The following is a 17,008-nucleotide window of genomic DNA, read 5'->3' on the forward strand; positions in this document are numbered from 1 at the left end:
ACACTTGGGTAGAGAGAAAACACACACACACACACCCTCTCCCCCCCGTCCTCCACCCACACATCCTCTCCCTTCCTCCCCCCCGCACCCACACACTCGCTGGCTCAGCTGATTGTATATATTAACTGTTCCATTAGGTCTCTCCATTTCTCTAGGCTAGGGATTCGTTTCTGAAGCCAATTTTTGGTTACAAGTTTCAGAGCGGTTATCCTTAATATTCTAATAAGATACTTATCTTCAGTGCTGACTAGCTCCTTTGGAATTCTCCCTAACTATATAAACTTGTTAATTTTGAGGTCCATTTTCAAAACATCGACAATTTCAGTACAAATATTTTTCCAATACATTTTCAAGACAGGGCATGAGCAGCGTATTACAGGTTTAAAGTGACATCACCTCCATAAATGGAAACTTCTTAATAAGCTTTGACATCCAGCATTAAAATACTGAGTAAATACAATAAATGAACATGTTTCTATGATCCAGAGCACACAATACAAAGAAATTTTAAAATCATTTTGCCTCAACTTATCCCCAATCCATATTTGCACTGAATATAATATCAACAAAGGATATTATATTTTATTAAAGTATCATATCACATCACTATATATTGTTTTTTATCAAGTTTTCTCCCCAATTGTACTTGGCAAATTCCCCCTGCTGTCCCAGCCATTGCTCCACGCCCCCTGCCGATATGGGGAGAGTTGTAGACTAGCACATGCTCTCTGATACATGTCGCCAGCCTCTTCTTTTCAGGGCAAATCATCTGCCCTAATTAAAGGATCCAGGGTGCTGTTTACACCCCCTGAAAGTTTCAGCCCGATTGCACGTAAAACGGCATAGCTGTGGCCGGCACAAAAATTTAAACAGACAAGCAGACAAACATTGCCCACATGCTCCCTTTTATAATATAGGATTCTATCATACTGTATCACATTTGTATATTATCATATTGTTTTGCATCTAATCTGATCATATTGTATCATATAGCATCATATAGTGTCCTATTGTATTTCATCATTTTGGATCAGACTTGATCAGATTGGCATTTGCATCATATCATATCGAATCATTCGAATTGTATCATATCATGCTTCAAAAGAGGTTATCGTGGTGTGTGTGTGTGTGTGTGTGTGTGTGTGTGTGTGTGTGTGTGTGTGTGTGGGTGTGTGTGTGTGTGTGTGTGTGTGTGTGTGTGTGTGTGTGTGTGTGTGTGAAAGTACATACTCTCTTCATAGCTGTCTTGGTTCTGGAAGAATGCCTGTGTGTGAAGAACTCTGGACAGAACCAACGTGGCATTGTCCCGAACCTGGAGGACACACACACACACACGCACGCACGCACAATTTGAAATTTTTCTGGCCTGGAGCAACTAATAAGATCATGATATCACAACATCAGTCTGAAGATCTTATTACAGGGATCTTATTGTTGGGAAACCACAAAGTAGATGTCCTAACCGACTTTCCAAACTATAGTTTGGTAACAGGAAATCTGTGGAGCGGTTAAACAATGAGTTTTAATGACGTCAACCTAAGTGTAAGTTCCAACTTCCAACTGTACTATCCAGCAATTTATTGCACTAGTGTAGCAGGTCTATATTTTTCCAGTTACTACGTCATCCAGAAGCTATTTGATTAACAGTAGCACTAGCTTCAGTTGTTAGAGAAAATGGTCAACCAGTGATACCCCCCACACACACACACACACACACACACACACACACACACTAACTATATAGAACTCACATTATAATGAGCCAAGGTGTTGAGTCTCTTCCAGCGTCCCTCCTTCTGGGAGGTCAGGTCCAGGTCTGACAGAATCTGTCCTGTGGAGCCAGGTCGCCACTCTGTGGACGGGGGAGGAAATGCAACTCAACAATATTAAAAACATTTGATAATGATTACATAGCGTTTAGTAGAGAAGGACACGAGTGATGGAAGGAGGAGAGGATACTTTCTGAATCATATGTACGTAAAGTGCCAAAGTCACACCCTCTTCTGGCTTAGGCATACGCACCAAGGGATCCGCCATTCATTTTTCCATAGACATTTCGCAAAATGCTAAGTGATTCAGCTACATTTAGAATCAGGAGAGACCATAGAACATTTCACTCAGACCAAAGGTTTTAAAAAAAATGCAGAAAAGTTTTGGTCCACGTGAAATGTTATGGTCTCTCCTGATTCTAAATACGGTATAGCTATTAGTTTGACCAAGTTAAACTATTACTTTATAAGTACATGTATTTTACAAAATGTCTATGGAAAAATAAATGGCGGATGAAATCCCTTGGTTCATATGCCTAACTCAGAAGAGGGTGTGACTTTGGCACTCTATGTAAAACCTTTTATAGTGCGTGTGTGTGTGTGTGTGTGTGTGTGTGTGTGTGTGTGTGTGTGTGTGTGTGTGTGTGTCTTACCCAGTGCAACACTGTCCACCTTGGGCCTCTGGGAGTATGGCAGATTCCTGTAGACCTGATCGATGATCTTCTCTTTCACCTGTAGAGATGAATTGTCACACTACAGATTTACATCAAATCACAACAATATTAATGTCACACTACAGATTGACATTAAATCACAACAATATTAACAGACAGTTTAAGTTTAACAGTTGATTTGGAAACTTTTTTGTACTGTCTGACACAAAGCATGTTCCATGGGCGAGTAGCCTCTCTTGAGCCGATAGACAGTCAACTCTTATTGGTTTTCTCCCTTTGCCTCGACCACAAGTCAGTCTCATATGTTGACCGGTTGTTTTCTTTGACTTGTAAGAGAGCAAAGACGATTGCACACAAGATAATGCCCACACAGACTCGTCAAACAGTAGTTCTGATCGCCCATTTGTGACTGGACACATACAAATGCTCTCTGGGGCACAAGGCTAATCAAATTATTTTATATTATATTTAGGTCAATAGAGGCACTTCCAGTTCTGTCTCTCTGATATACCGTAAATTCCGGACTATAAGCCGCACCGGTGTATAAGCCGCACCTGCAAAGTTGACTATTTTTTTCTTATATAAGCCGCACCGGACTATAAGCCGCGGGTGTTTTAATGTTTTTTTTTTTTTTTTTTTTGGTGTTTTAATGTTTAATTACCATATGTAGGGTTCATGCACAGAGGGGAAAAGAGATGGCTGTTTGAGGAAGCTCCCATTTATTAACATTTCAACAAAACAACATAACACAACACCACCTGTGTTTTTTTTTACAGTGCACACAGTGTCCGCGGTGTGGTGAAAAGAGGGCAAGAGAGGAAATTAAAACAGAAGTGGATTTATAGTTAGAAAGAGTGCTAAAGAAGAGAGAATTCCGTTTTTTATTTTTTTATTTTAGTTACTCACAGTACTATTGACCAGTCCAACTCAAAAGATATTCGGCAGTTTCACTTTGAGCTCTTGTTCCGCCGCTGTCCATCAATGGTTATGACGAGTCTCGCTGGGTACAGTACGCCAAAGCGATATCCATTGACTTTAACCTTTTCGATGATGCTGTTGTATGTTGCGCGTTTCTGTTGCACCAACGCGGAGAGGTCCTGCCGGACGAAAAAGCGCGTACCCTCCCAGGTGAGGGGCTTCTTCCCCGCAGCCTGGAGGATGAGTTGACGGTCGGGCCAGCGGAGTAGGCAGATGAAGATGGCCCTCGGTGGCAGGCCGGGGTCTGGACGTGGCCGAGGCGCCCGGTGTGCCCTGTCCACCTCTGGTGGTTTCTCGCCTTCCTTCAGGTCCAGGATGTAACACAGGATTTTGCCAAGGAAAGCGTCCATGTCACCAATCTCAGCTCCCTCTTTTACATTGATCAGGCGAATGTTATTTCTTTTACTCCTGCTGATTAAGTCATCAACCTGCGTGTGCAGGGTTTCGATTTGTTTTTGCATTTTATCCACTTTCGGACTCACTGTGTTGTTTTTGTCCTCCAGTGCGCTGATGCGCTTTTCCGCATTAGAAACTCTGTTCACGGTTGCCTTTTTTTCTTTAGTGAGTGAGTGGATGGACTTCTGCACGTTTTCAAACTTGTTTTCAAGCTGCTCAAACCTCTGAGCGATGTCGGACTTAATCGATAGTGTTTCACGGAGTAAAAGTTTAGCCCAAGCCGGTGTATCTCCAGCCTCCAGCAGGTGAGTCATTTCCTCATTCATGGCGGTGATTGCTTCGTCTTTTTCTTTCTGCTTACCTGTGTTGTGTTATGTTATGTTATGTTATGTTGTTAAAAGAGGGCAAGAGAGGAAATTAAAACAGAAGTGGATTTATAGTTAGAAAGAGTGCTAAAAAAGAGAGATTTTTTTTTTTTTTTTAAATCCATAGATAAGCCGCACCGTTATATAAGCCGCAGGGGCCAAAAAAGGCCAAAAAACGGGAAAAAAGCCGCGGCTTATAGTCCGGAATTTACGGTAATAAGGATATGAGCAGTAAATAAGCTTTTTATAGGACGTACATGTGCACGGTTGTCACATGTCCTATCAGCCTCTGTTCCAGGCCGTTGCATGGCACATTCTAGCTCTATCATAGCTCAATACTGCATCAATTTCAGAGATTGGTGTTCTGGGTGACTAGTTTAGAAAATAAGATGAAAATAAGGTCCAGGGTGTAAAAAAAAAAAAAAAAAAAAAATGGTCTGTGCAAAGGAGCATACCTGACAGAACATGACCTAAGAGCTCTTCAATTTGGCACCAAGCAGCACTTATTTCAATACAATTCCAACTTTGAGACGGCCCTGCTTGGTGAACACCTTCATGCTGAATTAAGGAGCGAGTGTCTCCTAACGATTCAGATAAAGTTTCCAGTCATATTCTAAAGGGTATGTACCTTTGGAGATAAACAAGGCGGCATTAAATCAGCAGAATTTTGTAATGGAGTTTGGTGTGACTGTGAATAAACCTGTGCTCAACCTGGGACCCAGGCTCAATGGGATATTCTGCTTTTTCTGGGTGCAAACTGAGAACCTCTTATCTCTAATGTCCGTTGAAAGAGAAGACACGCACCTGGGTGATGGTGTCACAGTTCAGCACCTTGACCGGGGTCACGTCCGGTCCCTCCCCATGCACCAACACCTGCAGGGTCTGATAGCACAAGCACAGCTGTCAGTCAAACAGATACCAATACTGATTGGACAAAACATCTGTCATAGAAAGAGCTACTAATCCTGGTAGAGTTAAGCAGTTAGCCGTCATTTTTATACAGAATTCCCGTCATTCAATAACTGACAGAGGATTTGATGGTTTAAGCAACAACTGAGAAGTGTTCATTCATGTTGGCATACAGACAATAAATTCAGACAGTAACAATTGACTGAAATACCAGCATATAAACGGGTTTATATATGGGACCAATATTGTCGTCTTCTTTTTTTTAGGTTATGCTTTCGGGGCCGTTTGTCTGTTTGTTAGCAGGATTACGGCAAAACTACTGGGCTGATTGTCATGAAACTTGGTTTACATTTTGGAGTGGATCCCATCCGGGTCGGGTTAGTGGGATGGGGCGGCACTAGGGAAAAGAGGCCATAGCTAGGGATAGGAAGGTCGTAGAGAGCTGGGCTTCCAGGGGTGGGTAGGGGGAGTGGTTGGGGGGATCTGAGCCTTGGCGGGGGGCTGGGCTCTCTGAGTGCACTTCTAGTTAAAAATAAGATTTGATGCAGCTTGATTGATTACATATTTCTTGTAGAATTGATCAATTCTCCACTGGCTGTCTATGGGAAGACCTTAACCTGAACTGATTCTGAGACACTTTGATCAGATTCCACACAAGTACTGTATCTTTCATTATGCACCCTGATCTAAATGCTGTTTCAAATGCTTTTCCACCCTGAAAATAACAAACAAGTACACATACTAACTGTCGGAGGAGGGCACACCATCTCATGCCTTCTGGTTCTGCCCTTCACTAATGGGATTCTGGGCCAAAATATTTGACTGGTACTCTAAGGCCTACAAAACAGGCCTTCAGCCGGAGGCAGAACTCGCCATCTTTGGCTGCTGGGAGTCCTCTCTGACCTTCCCTACAGCTGTGTCTGAGCGTGTTCGTTTGACTTGTCTGTTAATTGTTCTGAAAAATTGAAAATAAAATATTGGGGGGGAAAAGTACCCATACTAACCAGTACGCAGTACTCCACATCATCCCCTAGCAGCCCTGTGTCGTTCAGTGTGTACTTGGCTTTCTTCATCTTGGCATCCACCGGCCCCTTCTCCACCTGGTGCTTTAAGGCTTTGTACAGCTTGTATAAAGGCTCTCCTGCCGTGTCCTACACAAACACACACACATAAACACACAGACAGACACACAGACAGACACACAGACACACACACAGAGACACACAGAGACACAGACACAGACACACACACACACACACACACACACACACACACACACACACACACACACACACACACACACACACACTATTACTTTAACTTATTTTTCCTGAAGTCTAAGAATACTAAGGGGACATTCACACCAAAAGCGTTTTTTTCAGTCAGAATGCTATGAAAATCATGTTGAGAGCGCTTACATTGTGCAAAAAACACAGCGCACGGAGCGTTTTTTTTGTGCTCCGTTTGTTTTCCCCTGTAGTCGCGTGCAGTACAGATCAGAACACAACGACCACACGGACGGTAGCCAGCTAGTTTTGTCTGTTTGATGTTGTTCACTGTCAACATGAAAGCCAGATTATTGACAATTCTGGCAGCAGCGGAGGTTGAAAATCCCTCAGGAGGAGAAAAGGTAGGATGAGTGAAAAAAACGAGCAGGGCGCTTTTCCTCTAATGTTCAAGTTTTTTCAACTTTAAAACGCCCACAGCGCTCCTCCAAAAACAACAGACACCACCAGCGCTAAACGCCAGGTGCGTTCATTAAAAGAGGAGCACGTTTAGCGCATCCTTACATAGAGAATGAATTGCAGAAAGACGCTGGCAGCTCCAAAAACGCTTTTGGTCTGAATGTCCCCTAAGACGTTTTTATTTGTGCAAGTTTAGCATGAATAAATGTTACCTTTCGTCTTAGATTTGCCTTTGTGTGTGTTTACATTATTGCAATCAGTTGATACAACTTTTTCAAATAAAAACTACATAACCTGATACACTTTATTCTGCTTTCATGCCATATTTTGCTACACCGCCTTTCTTAGCACACAGCCGAATGGAGGAGATCCTGGAATCCCCCTATGTGCCGAATCGAGAATCGATTTGGAATCAGAAATAGATTTGGAATCGAATCATCGATGATTGTTTCACAATGAAAGATGGTGTCCACGATGTCTACATTTTGTCTGGGACTGCCCAAAAATCACAGTGTGAATGTGAATGCCTGGCGTGAAAATGATCAGTAAAAACGCATATCAGTCTAAACCAAACACATACAAAATAGGGAGATATGTTTCCTAGCGTAGTCATGATGACAACCCAAGGTTAGACAGCAGCCAGACTGAGAGGAGAAAAAGAGGAAGGGAAGAAGTCAAGGAAATAGATCTAAGAGAAGAAGACCAGCGGGAAAATAACAACATAGAAAGAAGGGAGGGGAGCAGAACAAGAGAAAGAGAAAATGTGTGTTACCCTGAGGAACTGATAGAGACAGATGGACATCCAATTACATAGCATCTTCTCCACCACTGTCTCTGACCTAGACACACACGCACGCACGCACGCACGCACACACACACACACACACACACACACACACACACACACACACACACACACACACACACACACACACACACACATAAATTATTTATTAATGTCTACATAGTTAAGAAGTACAAAGGACATAAACACTAATAGTGCAATCAGATATTGGGAGTCAGTCAGTTACATAAGTGCCTACCACATGAATGCATACACAAAGGATAATAACACACAGGATGATGACAATGGCAGGTCGGCAAATACAGTTATACTGTAAGACAAGATAACGGTCTGTATCCACTTCATAGGTCCAAAAAGCAGCACCTTCTCCATATTGAGTGGCTACCAATAATAGCAGATACTGAACAATACCACGCTAACTGCTTGGCCCTTCACAGCAAATAGCTAACTTTAGGACTTAACTAAGTAGACAGAAAGCAGAGTTAATAATTGTAGTAACTATATAAGTCAGTCAGGGTTTCATGATTAAGCACTTCCATGTTCCAAAATGTTCTTCCTTGTTTGTTTATGTTTTTTTCTAACTATGGCTGAAAACCACCATCTAATGCAATGGATGTTTGAAGCAAGCTGGAAAATAAATTGTTATATTCCTGTAAAATGACCCATTTGTGAAATTCCAATATTCCATGATATTCCAGGGCTGGATTCGAATAGTCAAAAAAATAGGTCCTAACTCCTATTCCTAACCACTCTTCCTTGACCACGGCTCGATGGAAAACCTCATGAGGTCAAGGAGAATTCATAAGTTCATAAGCTAAAAGACAACCGCGGTGCTTAGACAGCCCCACTGCACTTACACTAGGCTACGTACGGAGGCTACACTAAGCTATGCCAGGCTCAAAAGGCCACTGAGTGACTGAAACACTAGCTGACTAACATGTGCAAGTCACCCTGATTTCAATGGTGAAATCTGTTTCTGGCTCACGTGCTGAGAAAACTGTTTTTCCATGTTAGCAAGCTACAGTAATCAAGCTAATTGGCCAAATCATAGCGAATGGTGCGTCGCTTTGCTACCGCAAGGAATTTTGGGACGGCATTATTGGCTTTCCTTTGGTAAAGGATGGTCCAGTCTGTGTATCCTATGCTAAAGGAGCTAATATAAGTCAGGAAAGGATTGAAGCTCCTTTCCTTAGCATTTAGAGCTAACAGCTTTTATCATGGCTGCCACTGATGTACTTGGTCCATTTTATTTGTCCTTTCATTGTTAGGAACCTTCCTAACCAAACAAGACAATTCAAACGCAGTCCAGGATTTCCGCTACCTGTGGGAATCCTGACAGGTGTGTGCGTGTGTGTGTGTGTGCGCGTGTCACCTCCTGAGCATGAGCTTGGGGTTCTTGTTCTGGACGTGTTCGTCCATCAGCTCCAGCAGCAGGGTTGTCATGATGTCGGTGTAGTACTCCAGTTTGCCGTGCAGCGCCACTGTCAGGAGGGAGGCGAAGTAACCCCGTGCCCGCGCGTTAAAGTCCGGACGGCTCTCCAGTGTGCGGATGAACTAGGGAGGTAAAAAAAAAGAATGTGTTGACGTCAGGACAACTTTCCAAAATGTCAATACTGTAAAAAGGAAGGAGGACTCAATCCACACGACAATTGTTTGTCTTTCTTCATTGTTGGGGATTTCAGCTAAAGAAAGATAAGGGGAGAGAGAGGGAGAGAAAGAGAGAGAGAGAGAGAGAGAGAGAGAGAGAGAGAGAGAGAGAGAGAGAGAGAGAGAAGGGGCTACCGGAGTCACAAACCCTCCAAAAGCACCCCCCACTCACGTTGATGAGGAAGGTCTTGCTGTTGAGCAGGTTGGAGAACTGGTTGAGTGCCTGGGCCACTATGGCCCTGCGCGCCTCTGGGATGTGTAGTTTGCCGGTGATCATGACATCGTTGGCTCCGTCCTTGGAAGGCATGAAGAAGGTGCGGTCGGTGTAGGTCTTGTAGTCCAGGAAGGGGATGCGGGCTTCGCTCACGTCGCTGGTGTGGTCCTCCATTTCGATCATCAGGTCTGATGGACACACGCAGACAGACGGACTTCTTTGCGTTCATGTGTTTATGTTTCTGTACACAATACACCTTTCCTAACATGTTGGGACTTCCGCGACATACTGCACCCGGAACATCTGCGCTACACTTGACATTATGTTCACACATTTACCATTTTGATAGACGAAGCATATTGCCACTTTGACAGTCTCCCAGAGCCCGGGCTATGTAACAGAGCTGTCAAATACACTCGAGGGCGGTTCAGCAAGAGATCGCCGAGATCCCGAGGAAAAGTTTCTGCTGTCGGAGGTGACGCGGCGTATAAGCCCAGTCCACTCTGCTGAGTCTGGCTGGCTGGCGAGAGTTCACACTAAGGAGAGAACTGTCACACATGAGTTCACACTAAGGAGAGAACTGTCACACATGAGTTCACACTAAGGAGAGAACTGTCAAAATGGTCGATGTGCTCTTAACGTGTAAACGCACGATGTGACAAGATGCCGACAAGACGCAGCACCGTGGACAGCTGCTCAAAACGCCCAAGCATGCAAATCGGAAACTTTCCTTCGGGTCTTGGAGAGAGCTCGGCGCATTGCTATCAAGTTTATTTGACAATTCTGTTATTGAGCCTGCGGTTCTGCAATTATTCAAGACAGATGTCAGATGTCCTGAATAATGTCTGTCGAAAGTGTCAAATTGGCGATATCGTCTATGGCAGCGATTCCAAACATTTTCAAGGCCCCCTTTTATGATATAGGAACATTTGTGTGGCACACAAGTAGCAGAAAGGAAGCGGAACAGTTGAACTTAGTCTTTGCGTGAACATCCACGGTGGAAAAATCTGCGATTCCCCGCGGAGTCTGTGTCTGTGTTAGTGCAGAATCCCCTCCCTTCTATAGGAAATAATGGCATAATGGCCACTGAACACTGCACGTACAGAGAGAGACATGACGCTAATGTTACAGCTACACTACATGTGTCTATTCCTGCGTCTCCATTGTAAGTCGATGTCAATTCTTGGCCTCCTCTTACTGTATGTTGCACGACGAGATTACATACAAATTCAATGCAAACGCATGCATGCATGTAGATGAGATTTACAGCACAAATGATGCCATTTTCACCTTCATCGCCCAGTAATACGTACGAGTGAAGTGTTCCCTTCACCTCCGTGTGAACGTACAGTTAGAGGTTTGCTCTGACGCTAGTAAGCTGTTCTGCTTCACTTGCTCATTATTGGTCATGTGACAGGGACTTGTGTTTGTAGGTCAAGGTGATGTTTCTTTTTTCTTTTCTTGTTCTTTTTCTTTTTAATTATAAGCTTTCAAATGTGTCACACATTGAGATCTAAAAATAGTTGAAGTAGGTATGCTTAGTAGAATGTTCGTACTCTTCAAAGCAACAGAAAATCACCCTGAAAGTCGGTGACCAAGCTTGGTTTGCCCTGAACAGGCTTAGTTTGCTAACAAATGATAAGTATTTAGTGATCCTAAAACCACTCTAGTCCTCTCTAGAGGTCTGCACAGGCCTGCAAATTAACGAGCCCTCCCCGACCGGAGCCATAATTGTTTATTTAAAATCCAGGCCCAATACCCAACATCGGGTCTCGGGTCCCGTCGGGTTCGGGCCTCCCATACCTTGTCACATAATGTGTGTGTTTTGAACAAATAAACGATTCAAATAAACCAATAAACTATACAAATAAACTTGCTTTGCCTTACCAGTGAACTCTTTCTTGCAGCGATCTCGGACGCTCTCCTCCAGATTCTCCAGTTGGTGTTTTACCTTCTCGTACTCCCTCTCCGCCTGCTGACTCTTCCTCCTGACAACACACACAGGCGCACACACACACACACACACACACACACACACACACACACACACACACACACACACACACACACACATACAGACAGACAGACACACATAAAGAGACATGCAAATGCAAACACAACGTGTGTGTCATGTGTGTATGTGTGAGTGTGCATTACCAGTAGCAGTAAACAGACACAGCTATGAAGAGCAGCATGGGCAGGATAACTCCGGGGATGATTATGGCCAGGGGAACCTCGTCTTTCCTGGCATAGTAGACTGAACCCACCTTCCACTCTCCTTTACCAAACTGGATCTGGTGGAGGTGGAGAGAGAGGGAGGGAGGGAGGGAGAGAGAGAGAGAGAGAGAGAGAGGGAGAGAGAGAGAGAGAGAGAGGGATAGAGAGAGGTGGAGAGAGAGAGGGATAGAGAGGTGGAGAGAGAGAGAAAGAGTGAGAGAGACATGAATATCACCAAATCTAAAGTATGTATCATATTTTCATCAAAATGAAACATGCTTAAAAGGTTCATTACAGTTATTATTACATGGTGGAAAAAATCCAGACTTTCAGTTATTTTTTAATTAGATATTTATATTAAAGGTTATGTTTCAAAGCATATTGAACAAAACCCACATCTCAGGCAAGCTGGTGTGGAACCAAAACAGACCAGATTTCCTTCCAACTAAAGCTGACAACATGCTCCGATGTCAGCCTCGACCTGGAGAGTTGCCGATGGCAGCTAGGCCTATATACTGTATATACTATACTATACTATACTATACTATACTATACTATACTACACTATATACTCTTCAGCTTGACGAGGGCTCGCAGAGGAGTCCCCAGCTAAATGAGTCAATTGTGTGATTTCACTAGGATTTCAATGACTAGAAGTTAGTCCAAGGACATGTAGTGCATATACTTGCTAATAGCTTTCCATCTCTCCTGTTATCTCCCCATCTACATTATATTGTACCTCCTCTGTTCGCGTCAGCTGTGTCCAGTCACATTTTCGGGGAGTTGCACGCCAGCCGCAGCACAGCCCTCTGCACATTTGGCGAGGGCTGTGCCGCTGTAGCGTGTTTTCCACATAAACCAGTGGAATAAATGAATAACTCTTGGTGCAGTCAAGCACAGTTTAAGACCTCTGTGTTTGCTGACTTGTTGGCTGCATCCGGCACTCTATGTGAGTGTGTGTGTGTATGTATGCGTGTGTGTGTGTGTGTGTGTGTGTGTGTGTGTGTATGTGTGTGTGTGTGTGTGTGTGTGTGTGTGTGTGTGTGTGTGTGTGTGTGTGCGTGTGTGTGCGTGTGTGTGTGTGTGTGTGTGCGTGCGTGCGTGTGTGCGTGTTTACCACGAGATCCAGCAGGTCGTTGGTGGTGTCTCTGCGTTGGCGTTTAGACCTGGATCTGGGCTGGGAAGAGGGGGCTTCCAGGAACAACTTGTCGTCCTGTAGAGTCATGTAGTTGGAGGATTTATCAATGTTTACACTGAACTGTAGTGACACTGTTCTGGTTCATATCTTTATGAATAGTTTGATGTTGACAGCGTTATTTCCTGCTTAGATTTCTAGAGAAAGGAGCACTTAAATGCCCTTTTCAATGTAATCATGGTTGAAAGTCGTGATGAATTTCGAGCGAAACAGGGTAGAGAGGCCCTAACCCTATAAGGTGTGGAGGATTTGATTTGAGCGTTGAAAAGTGATGAGGGAGAAGAATATAATCCCAAACAGGCAACATGGCTGTTTACATGGGCAGACTTGCCAGCCAATAAATATTATTATACTTAGCCAATAGGTATGTAACATAAAAATAAAATGAATGGTAATGTCTTCCTTGAATGTAGATGCAAAGGACATGTAATTGGCTCGTTTACTCTCATTCTAGAATATCGCGGCTCGTCGGGTGCTTCAAGACCGGCGGCCGGCTCTCTCCATCGGCTTGGAAACTGCCGTCTGCTTGGTGCAGTGAAGCAGTCAGTCCACGGCACTGTGTTTACATGATATTGTGTCTGTTATTGAAACGTGAGCGTTGGGTTTCAGATGTGTCCCGTAAAATACATTATTTATCCGACTGCTTTCTCGCTCTGCTCTGAGGCAGTTGCCTGGGCCCGCTCAACTGCTCACCTGCATTCACCAGGAAGATTGATTGACAGCTGTCATGTCATGATATTAATTCGATAGTACTAGCTGACGTAAGCACACGGTAGATTTCATTATGAATGAAGACAGCATGTTTGACCTTTGATGTGAAAAAACAAAGAAATTGGATTTTGGTGATTTTTTGTGCATGCATTGTTAAATAGCTGCACTCTATGACCAGGGATGTGATCTAAAATAGTTAGTCATTTTAATTTAAGCTTGACATTAAAAAAGCTATATTCTTTTTTTGTTTAAGTGTGTAGTGTGTGTGTGTGTGTGTGTGTGTGTGTGTGTGTGTGTGTGTGTGTGTGTGTGTGCGTGTGTGTGTGTGCGTGTGTGTGTGTGTGTGTGTGTGTGTGTGTGTGTGTGTGGTGTGTGTGTGTGTGCGTCTGCGTGTATATGTGTGTTCACTGTGCATGCATGACTGTGTGTGTGTGTGTGTGTGTGTGTGTGTGTGTGTGTGTGTGTGTGTACCTGTAGTATGTTAACATGACAGGAGGCATCTCCAACAAATGCCTGGGCCTCTCTGGCTGTCATGGCCTTGGAGAAACCACGCCCCTAAAGAGAGAGAGTCAAGAAAGAGACATCAATAGAGTGATAGAACAGCAGAGGGCAAGGGAGAAGGGGCGAGGAGAGAGAGGGGAGGGGGGGGGGGGGAGAAAGATGGAAATCAGTACTGCATTCATGTTATGAATGAATACACAATATTGACACTGTCAGCTGTACAGTAAGATGAGTGCTATACTGTATGAATTCAAAATGTGATGTAAAAATGTAAAAAAATTAAGTATTGACTAAGCGACATTATCTACACCTGTAAATGGATAATATTTTATGAGGTGAACCATTTTGTCTCCTCTTGTCTCACTATACTCTTTGTCAGTGGCTCAGACCGGAAATATTTACCGGAAACAGTGCCATGACAGTTTGTCCACATTGAGAAAAAACTTTATATTGAGCTACAAAATCGTTATAAATATCAACAACTAGCCAACGCTGGTGGCCTGTATGGAAACAGCGTGACTCGAAATGGTTGAAAGTTATATCAAATTAGTCATTCAGTGGCGTTTTACTGACATGTAACTAATGTTAGCCCACAGCTAACAGCTAGCATTAGCCACAGTACCAGATTACCCACAATGCCTTGTGTTGCCCCAGCTCTGTTAGCCAGGAAGGGGGCTCGTGCTACTTTTGTAACTGTTGTTTTAACTTGTTAAGCACTCTGTACATTCGTGTTGAGAAGGGTGCTATATAAATAAAGTTTTACTTACTTACATTTGAATGCATAAAATAAAGCTGATAATATACAATTTGATTCTTTAAATGTCTTACCCTTTCAAAAGTACATCACAAACGGACAGCCCTGCTTAATTCTCTCTAAAAAAACGGGTCCATTTGAGTGAATGGCGATGTTGCAACTAGGGTTGCCAACTTCTTGAAATGGAAATAAGGAACGGTCGGGGGGGGCGGTCCGGGGGGGGCAGTCAGTAGTGGAATTATTAACAATCACATAACTGCAATTGCTTCAACTTCAACCATTTAACCTACCCATTATTATTAAGACAAGCAAACCTGAATTTGATCAGTTTTTGCATTTTTGCACGTAGCCTCTTCCTAGATTATCATTCAAGAATTGTATTTTGGCGTCACAAAACAGAAGTTTCTTATTCTTAATAGGCTAAAACAGCTGTATTAAGAAAAAAGCTTACTCAATGTGCTGTCGTCAGAGTTTAGTTGAATCTAGCAACGCTGACAGCGCTTCATTGGTCGTGACTCACAGCAATCAAGAAGCACATTCTAGGGTAGTTGAACGTAACATGCACCGCATTGTTTCTCCAATACGGGACAAAGCACGTCCCGTATCAGTTCAATACGGAACATGTCTTTTTGTTTACAAATACGCGACAATTCCGTATTTTAAGGGACGGTTGGCAACCCTAGTTGCAACTCTTCTATTATATAACTCTGGCGTTAGCTATTGATCACATGATTTTTTTTTCTTTCACATGAGTGGGAAAGGGGGGAGTTGTCCATGACGTAACAGACAACCAAACCGGCCATTTTAAAGGAGGGGGGGGGGGGGGGGGGGGGAAGCAGGTTTGAACCCATAGAGGGCAGTCTCGCTGCCTGAAAGTGATACAGTGTGTAGTTTAGTCTCAAATGTGGAGATTTTGACCAGAATCGGTTAAAAGCTGAACAAATGTGTTTTAGGGGTTAGTTCTCCTTTAAAGTTGGATGTCATGTTAAGAGATGGTGAGTGTGCGTTACCGTGACGATGATGATGCTGGCTTCGGTGATGACGTTCTTGTCCAGCTTGTTGAAGGTGGGGTCAGGGTGGTAGTCGAAGCCCTTCAGCTCCTCCCTCATGTTGTCCAGCTGGAGGAGCGTCCTGAAGGACAGGCTGTCAGAGCTGTTCACCGCCGGGGAGAGGAACTGCAGCACACTGTCATTCTTACTCACAGCCTCCTGCCGGGACTGGAGAGGAGACAGACAGACAGACAGACAGACAGGCAGACAGACAGACAGACAGACAGACAGACAGACAGACAGACAGACAGACAGACAGAGAGACAGACAGACAGACAGACAGACAGACAGAGAGACAGACAGACAGACAGACAGACAGACAGACAGACAGACAGACAGACAGACAGACAGACAGACAGAGTTTCCATCAAACCTGGGGGTTCATCTGATCCAACCACAAACCAAATAAACCACAATGACCACATTTACATGGACTGCAATAATCTGACTATTGACTGCAATAATCTGACTATTGACTGCAATAATCTAACTATTGACAGCAATAATCTGACTATTGACCTTTATGCTTTTGACCTTTGTGCATGCTTGTGCATCAAAGCCCTCGCCGAATGCGCTGAGCGGTGCGACGTGGCTGGGAGCCTGTCGGCGCAGCCTGCATGCAGCTCCTCGAAAATGGGACTCGACACAACTGACGCAAACAGCGCAAGTATAATATAGATGGAGATGGGGAGATAACAGGAGAGAGTGAAAGCTATTACCAAGTATATCCACTACATTCCCTCTTTGGACAAACTTCTAGTCATTGAAATCCTAGTGAAATCACACAATTTACTCATTTTGCTGGGGACTCCCCTGTGACCCCTCGTCAAGCTGACGTTGGAGTATATGGGTCTAGCTGCCACCGGCAAGGCTCCAAGTCAAGGCTATTGGACAAGCATGTTTTCTGCTTAAATCTGAATAAGAAAATAACCACCGCACACTTAAATGAACAACGCATCTCTTTCAACTTTTGACAACCCTAGAATGATCCAGATCTGATTTTTAATGCCTGCCAATATTGGCCCCATATATCGGTCTAAAGCTCGATTGGCAGAGAGAGAGAGAGAGAGAGAGAGAGAGAGAGATTCAATTTCACTGCTGACTAGTTTTGACTGACAGGCTCTCATGGGAATGATTCA

At 43.7% G+C, this 17,008-nt stretch overlaps 1 protein-coding gene across 1 annotated transcript in view; it reads right to left on the minus strand.

Moving 5' to 3' along the window:
- The window catches only part of LOC310799073 (plexin-B2-like), a gene marked incomplete at its 5' end in the record, with an annotated part of 33,166 nt that overhangs the window by 12,473 nt on the left and 3,685 nt on the right, over positions 1 to 17,008 (minus strand). The window contains 13 exons of the mRNA XM_083661636.1: positions 1,231 to 1,312; positions 1,752 to 1,852; positions 2,423 to 2,501; positions 4,987 to 5,064; positions 6,096 to 6,242; positions 7,549 to 7,615; positions 8,954 to 9,135; positions 9,401 to 9,630; positions 11,330 to 11,430; positions 11,600 to 11,736; positions 12,777 to 12,872; positions 14,037 to 14,120; positions 15,831 to 16,037. Coding sequence (XP_083517762.1) covers positions 1,231 to 1,312; positions 1,752 to 1,852; positions 2,423 to 2,501; positions 4,987 to 5,064; positions 6,096 to 6,242; positions 7,549 to 7,615; positions 8,954 to 9,135; positions 9,401 to 9,630; positions 11,330 to 11,430; positions 11,600 to 11,736; positions 12,777 to 12,872; positions 14,037 to 14,120; positions 15,831 to 16,037 — 1,591 coding nt within the window. The remainder of the gene's footprint in view (positions 1 to 1,230; positions 1,313 to 1,751; positions 1,853 to 2,422; positions 2,502 to 4,986; positions 5,065 to 6,095; positions 6,243 to 7,548; positions 7,616 to 8,953; positions 9,136 to 9,400; positions 9,631 to 11,329; positions 11,431 to 11,599; positions 11,737 to 12,776; positions 12,873 to 14,036; positions 14,121 to 15,830; positions 16,038 to 17,008) is intronic.

The sequence above is a fragment of the Poromitra crassiceps genome, assembly GCF_964638095.1.
Source record: "Poromitra crassiceps genome assembly, chromosome: 2".
In the NCBI taxonomy this organism is placed as follows: domain Eukaryota; kingdom Metazoa; phylum Chordata; class Actinopteri; order Beryciformes; family Melamphaidae; genus Poromitra; species Poromitra crassiceps.